We start from the raw sequence: 7,130 nt of genomic DNA, 5'->3' as shown, positions 1-7,130 counted from the left end.
CCCACGTGGAACACAATTTGTGAATTTTTCATACATTCTGGAGAGTCCAATTCCGATCTTTTATGTGGGTATAAATCAGATATGTCCAATCCCCCTGCATAATGCGTATCCATATTCATCACCAGCAAGTGTTTTAAATATGTTAGTAAAATGTGGATGTTTGTTAGACTAATGCTGGTCTTTAGCTACTCATGTTTCTGTAGTTTAGCCTTTGTCATTGGCAGCAAATGAGTGAAAACCAAAACTAGTTTACATGCATAGAAAAGGTGCCCCTAATTTCCAGCACAGAAAACTACTGAACTGTTTGAATTTCAGATTATACACTTATGTGTGCAAAGAAATTATAAAAAAGCCTGTTTGAACTGTGTTTCTAACTAAAACAGAACCATCACCCAAGGCATTTTAAGTCTCAAATGAATTGAAATGCAGATGCTGACTGTGCCAGCTGAAGTCATAAAGAAAAGCAAAAAGATGCATGCAAAATCTTCTACAGTCCAGCACTCTATATCGGATTTTCTCCTACATTTCATTTGGACACAAATGTGGTGCTGGATTTATGACAAGGAAAGCTTTAATAGTCTTTACTCTTAGTAGGTAACCTCATACAGCCTTTAAATGAGGTTTCGTTCCATTCGAGCTCATTTGTCACGACTAATGAGCGTGGACTTCCCTCTCCTCTACTTGTCAGGATCTTCCCTGAGTCACTGCGTTGGCTGCTGGCCACGCAGCAGTACTGCCGCTCCAAGTGGATCATGGGACATATTGCGAAGAAAAACTGCATCATGATGGACCAGGATCCGGACAACATCCTCCCAGGTAGAATATATAAATGAATAATTTAAAAAAAATAATGAACAGAAATCCACAGTGAGTTGACAGTAGTAATTTCCTGTAAAAAGGCACAATTGATACCATTGTCTGGTTGCCATGGTGATAGGGTACCCTGGAGGTTGCAGTGAGGCACTACACAGTGCCTCACTGCAATGTACATGAGTGCTACATTCCGCGAGTATTTTAGTTAATTTGTAAACCCTAATAACATTTACCTGTATTTTTAATGTAGCAGAAAAATATAGTTGTGTCCTTTGGGGAATACAGTCAGTGCCACACTTCGTTTTTTTTCACCGTAGTATAGACTCTACTGTTCTTCTGACATACTTGAACACTGACTTTCATTGAAGCTTTGTTCAAAAACCTTGATGCCCACGCATATGAAACAATCAATTGAAGAGAACTCAATGGCACTCTGAGCGATACCCGCGTTCGGAGGCTTGTGGCTCAGCCAGAATGTCAGGGTAAAATCTGAGCATTCCAGTGAGCAATAACTCTGGAGACAAGCAATGTGGAACGCTGTCACATGCCCAAGTTGACGCGGAAATGCAGAAACACGAGGTGTGAGGCATGTTTCACCCACAGCTGGCCCGTCAGAACACCAAACACATCCCTTAGGAGCCATTTCTACTTTAATGACACCTCCTGGGTGCTACTTTCTTAGAAACTGTTCAGTGCAATGTCACGACCGACTCTCAAAGCGACACAGTGAGATCACGCATGCCAGTTCTGTTTAATATGTATTTGGAGACCTTTACACTTTGCACCAAGAGAGTCAATTCAAAATGTACAGCTTCCCAACGCTTGCTTTTTTTCTGTCTAATTGTCTTTCCACTGAATTTGTCAGCTGAATTTCCCATGTCTATTTGATCCTATCCACCTGCTGCTTTGATGAAAAGCAACAATGAAGTGTTGATGTCAGGTTGCATTGGACTGCCCAGTGATTTGGACTTTTCCTTTACAGAATTGCAGAGGTCTCTTCAACGCAAGCCCAAAAAGACGTGCATTGTAAAAATGGCCCGTACAAGGAACCTGTGGAAGAATATTGTCGTCCTATGTGTCAATTCGTAAGTATTTTTTGAGGTTGTTTGTCTGCATTTATGTATGGCTGCATTAGATGTCAAGATTGAATTTCTTACTTTAGATTAATTGCTGTGTAGGATTTGTTTTGGACTATTTTGATGAACATTTAAGATGGTAGGGAATGCACTTTCTTTTAACTTATTGGTTGCCGGACATCAAATGACAAGGTGAGGGGGGCTGCCAGTGAATGATAATCTTTTGCCGTCAATGGCACTGAAACATGATCATCAACCTGTCCTCCCAATAAAAATGGATTGTAGGTGTATTGCCATCCATGGCAGCCAGTGAGTGCAGAGAATCAATTTTGCATTGACGAGTAAAATCAATTCTGGCTTTACGGTCGGTCCACTAGCATGGTCAGATATTGGGTATCATTCAGATTTTTGTTGGAGAAGCCGAATTTTAGTCAGAATGTATCTAAGTCACTGATATTTTTCTCATTTTTTCTGGCATTGTGCATATCTCATTCGCACCACTTAAAATTATACAAGGGAAATTGTAACTTGAAGCACATTATGTTAATCTCACTTGGATAAATTTTCTTGTGAAGTCACTCAATACTGACGACTACTCAGTTTTTCCTCACTGGGCTATTTTGTCTTTCAATAAAAGCGCCGCCTTTCCATTTTTATCCTTCAATTCCTTTCCCCCTCCATTCCTGACCTGCTCTTTAGCACGTAGAGACACTTACCACAGCGTATCGCGTCGCCGACTCCTGAAGTCGGCGTAAATTTTACATGAGCGGGTGTTCTTAGGAAATGTGAGACACGCAGTGAGCGAGGGAGTTTCGCTTCAGTTTTTCATATATCCTAGTGCGGGGGCTGTGTGTGCTTGTGTTAACATGTTTGTGTTGACAGAGTACATTATGGATTGCTTTGAATTGTACCACTCACACTGGACTTTGAAATTAAATGAGGGTTGAATCTACCATCTCTGTGCAGATTGCAATCTAATTTTGATTGACACTAAGAAATGTATCAATTTTTAGGTATTTTTATCCATCAGTACTCATTTTCCACATTATCATTTAAAATCTTTCTTTTCCTTTGCGATCTCTGCAGGCTAACAGGCTATGGGATTCACCACTGCTTCGCCCGCAGTATGATGGACCCAGAGGCTCAGGAGACCACCATGTTTCACAACTTCTACGCCGACTATTACACCATGGCTGGCATCGCAGTGGCGTCCTGCTTGGCGCTCTGCCCTGCGGTGGGCTTGATGGGCCGGCGCGGCGGCCTACTCACGTTCATGATCATCACTGCCTTGGCGTCTTTGCTTCAACTGGGCCTGCCCAACTGTGAGTTCTCACTCGTGATTACCACAGACTACATATAACTGGGGTTATATGTTGATTGTTCCGGTGTACCTAATGAAGCGTCCAGTTACTGCTCATGCAGGCCTGCCCTGTGCTCTTGTCAAGTGTTGATAATGGAGTGGTTGGACATGGATTGCGAACGACTGTAGTGGTCAATGTGTAGCAGCAAGGCATGATTCCGTTTATGCAGCTACAAGTCACTAACTTAATATTCAACTTGTGTCAACACATTAAGGTGTCACGCTCGTATCGCGCTTTGTCGAGCATGTTTGACCAAGGATTGCATTGATACTCGTGAGAGTTGTACATATTTTTCTTTCTCACTACTGACTCACTCTTTTTTTTCTGATTTCCAGTGCTAGGAAAGTACAGCACTCATCTCAATATAGGTAAGTCTTAAATTGTCCTTGTTTATTTATTTATTTTTAAGTCTTTTTTGTATCTGTGTGCCTAAACACTAAGTAACAGCCAAGTGGACTTTGGCACATTGCAGAGAAAAGAGCCACAAATCCATGTGTGCTACTAGAGCCCCCCTACAGGCTGCATTGGCTGATAAAATTCTGTGCAGCACACGCTCACTCTTATGCATGTTCAGAAATTCAAGGATTGGTTTCCCAGCTTTTGGGGAGCTTTTCTATTGTTAAATTTTTTTATGGGTATCTTTAAGAAATTGGGAGAAAGAAATTCAAATATTGGCCGAAAAGCAGTGTATTGATTACGGCTCATATTGTTACTACTTCAAATACTATTATGATTGATTACTATTTGGATGTCAGTCAAGAGTAATAAAATATGGCTACAGCAACATTTAAAACACACAGAATGGAAATAAATTACATTAATTTAGCAATTTTGTAAATATATTTACATATGGTAGAAAATACCAGGGGTTATTACTACCATTTAATAATATAACAACCCATATACTGGAAATGTTTCAAGACCAACTCATAATTTACAATTTTAAAATAAATAGCTCAACATCTGAATAATAGAACTACTAATAAAGCCTTTGACCCTCACCATTTTCTTGGTTTTTAAGAGTTACAAATGTATCCATCACTGTTGTCGAATCAGAAACTTCATTAAAATGTAACATGTCTCCTCTTTTGTTTCTGATTGTAGATAGTTCAAGTACACTGAAAAAGAATTTCTCAATTGCCTTCTCCATCATCGGCATGTTTTCGTCCCATGCTGTCAGCAACCTGAGCATCTTCTTCTGTGCTGAGATCACACCCACTGTCATCAGGTAAAACCCAAGACTACTTTTATGACCTAGGAAATGTGTGTTCCATGGTATTTTTTAGTGTTGAATCATCATTCCCTGCCAGGCCTCCCACTTAAAATGGGTTGAACAATTTTAGCTGTCAATAGGAATCAATGGGTTAAAGATGTTTTGTTGGGCAGCTTTGTAACTGCCCACTTATCGATCTGAACTCATGAACAAAGTGCCAGAGGCTCCTTCCTTGTCGTCATCATTGTCACATGGTGCCCACAGAATTTGCAGATCTTATTTTAGCACTACTTGATTTCACCCTATGTGGTCTTATGTAATGCCTGCCTTTTAATACTGGTGCTTGACTGGCGCCACCTCATGGATTGTGAGTTGTGTTTGCAAGAAAATAAAAGTGGAGCTGCAGCGCTCTCTGTTGTCCAGAGGAAGTATTTTAAAATTCAATAATGTCACAGTAGACAGAGAAGTGCCATGCTGGTTTTGTAAATTACATTCGAATGCGCATCCTTTAATTTGTATTGGTTCATTATTGGTTGTTTTTATATTTGATATTTCACTATATGCCCCAATGTTCCCTAAAATGCTTGATCTTAATGTTCGGGGTGGCGATTTTTGGGATTCCCAGTGCATCCTCTCAAACTCATTTTGTTTATGGCAAGTGCCTGTAGTTGAGATTCAATGAGCAAAAGTCTTGATGTGAGCACCTTTCAGCGACGATGGGTGGCTTTTTAGGGGGCATTACACCAGAAGAAAGAAAATAAATAATGTTTTGTGATGTATGTGTGCTCAGGGGCGGCGGTCTGGGTCTGGTCCTGGCAAGTGCTGGCTTTGGCATGCTGACGGCACCCATCATGGAGCTCCACAACCAGAAGGGCTACTTCCTGCACCACATCATCTTCGCCTGCTGCACACTCATCTGCATCATTTGCATCCTGCTGCTGCCCGAGACGCGTTATCGCCCGCTACCCGAGACACTTTCCGACGGCGAGAGCTACACACGCCAACCGCTCCTGCCGCCGCGCAAGCCGGGAGAGCAGCACTTCCTGTTGGCGACCTCCGATAGCACCCGGGATTACACACGCGTGCATGACACGCCGCTGCACGAGGCGGCCGCCACCGCCATCTCCACCATGGACGGCGCCGCCGCCGATGAAACTGGCGTCGACGTTGACGACGCGGCCCTGACGAAAGATGACATCGTCCACGCCAGCAAGGAGCGCCTCCTGTCTTCCACGCCATCACAAAACATGTCTCCCGATGACGAGAAACCTTCGGAAGTGGTCCTCGCTTCTATCGAGCCCCTTGCCCATCCCGTCGTCCCCCAAACCGATGACGATCTGAATCCGTCCCCGACGCAGGAAGCGCTTCCGGACCCCCCCGACCAGGTGGATGCGGACCTTACGTCCGAGCAGCCTGATCTACTGTCATCAAAAGACTCTTTAGCTGAGCCGCCGTCACCGACGGTACCGCACCCCGTGGCAGATGGCGACGCTTCCGCCACCCTTCTGCCAGACATCCACTTAGAAATAGAAATAGAAGACGAATCAACACTGCCGGTGACTCCCGGCGGCGACCATTCTCCCCCCTCTCCCTCACCTACTCCAGACTCTGTATTACCTGCGTCGAGCCACACGACCCCACCCGAATGCCCTCCCCCACCTCTCTTACCTGCCACTCCCCCCATCACGGAAGCGACCTCTTTAACTGATCCTCCTTTACGGGTTTCTCTTGACTCTAATTCTTCAGGAGCAACCCCTCCCTCCCTAGTGGTCTGTACAGTTTCTTCTCCCATAGACTCTGGCGGGCTGTCAGTCAGCGTGAGCACAGAAAGCAACGCCATCAATGGCGTGGCATCGTCATGATGTTGACAATGACAGCCTAGGTCCCGCTGCAAATACATCCTCTCGCACTTAAAAAGAAGACCGTCCCAGCTTGGAGTTTGGGGAAGGGTACATGTTCTCTTTCCTGTTCCCCTTCCAAGAGACTGCTTTCTTGTATTGTTTGTTTGTTGGTTTTTTTGTCAGTCAACAGGAAAAAAAATCACCAGCCTTTAAGTGTATCCATGGACAAAAAACTTTGCGAGTTGATTAAAACGTGACAATGACATGGTGAAAAGTCCAAAAGAAAATGTCGCACGTGCAGCATTGAACGAATTATTAGACCGGTTTTCCACAACTTTAATTGGGAACGGAAAACCAAGACTTTAAATAAAGAGCGAAATTCTGTAAATAATTGGTGCCCATCAAGAAAAGGTTTGCAAATTCCTCTGGTTGATGCAAAATGCTCGTCAAGTACTATTCATTTAATTGTAACCCTGTGTTAACTGTTGTAAGCAGGGATGAGGAATTTAAACTAACTTCACCAAAAAATAAGGTGGGAGAAATAAAAATATTTTTTGTCAGGGAGGCAAATAATTACTAGTACACATTTTAGTCCTTTCCTATTTTTCAATGCTACTCCCTTTGCGCATCATAAACTGGTCTGATACTGTTGTTCTGCACAGCAGGAATAAAAAAATCATTAATTCTTAGCCTGTAACTGGAGCAAACAATCACAAGAAACAGTACAAAACCCCCACTCCTATAAAACAAATGAAAAGTGCCAAAAAGGAGTACTGCATGTTTTCTTGTCATAGACTGAAGGTGGATGAAGTGAATTGGATGACTA

General features: G+C 43.0%; 1 protein-coding gene across 3 annotated transcripts in view; it reads left to right on the top strand.

Moving 5' to 3' along the window:
* LOC144085478 (solute carrier family 22 member 23-like) overlaps positions 1-6,326 on the top strand; it is an 81,592-nt gene extending 75,266 nt beyond the window's left edge. For all 3 annotated transcript variants that reach the window (XM_077614793.1, XM_077614794.1, XM_077614792.1), the window contains 6 exons: positions 689-816; positions 1,796-1,898; positions 2,976-3,211; positions 3,586-3,618; positions 4,355-4,478; positions 5,254-6,326. In XM_077614793.1, the coding sequence (XP_077470919.1) occupies positions 689-816; positions 1,796-1,898; positions 2,976-3,211; positions 3,586-3,618; positions 4,355-4,478; positions 5,254-6,325 (1,696 nt within the window). In that variant the 3' untranslated portion in view covers position 6,326. The remainder of the gene's footprint in view (positions 1-688; positions 817-1,795; positions 1,899-2,975; positions 3,212-3,585; positions 3,619-4,354; positions 4,479-5,253) is intronic.
* The last annotated feature ends 804 nt before the right edge of the window (positions 6,327-7,130 follow it).

This window comes from Stigmatopora argus, chromosome 12 (genome assembly GCF_051989625.1).
Source record: "Stigmatopora argus isolate UIUO_Sarg chromosome 12, RoL_Sarg_1.0, whole genome shotgun sequence".
Lineage (NCBI taxonomy): Eukaryota > Metazoa > Chordata > Actinopteri > Syngnathiformes > Syngnathidae > Stigmatopora > Stigmatopora argus.
The sequence above is the reverse complement of the archived record's forward strand: the minus strand, read 5'-3'. Positions and strand labels throughout refer to the sequence as shown.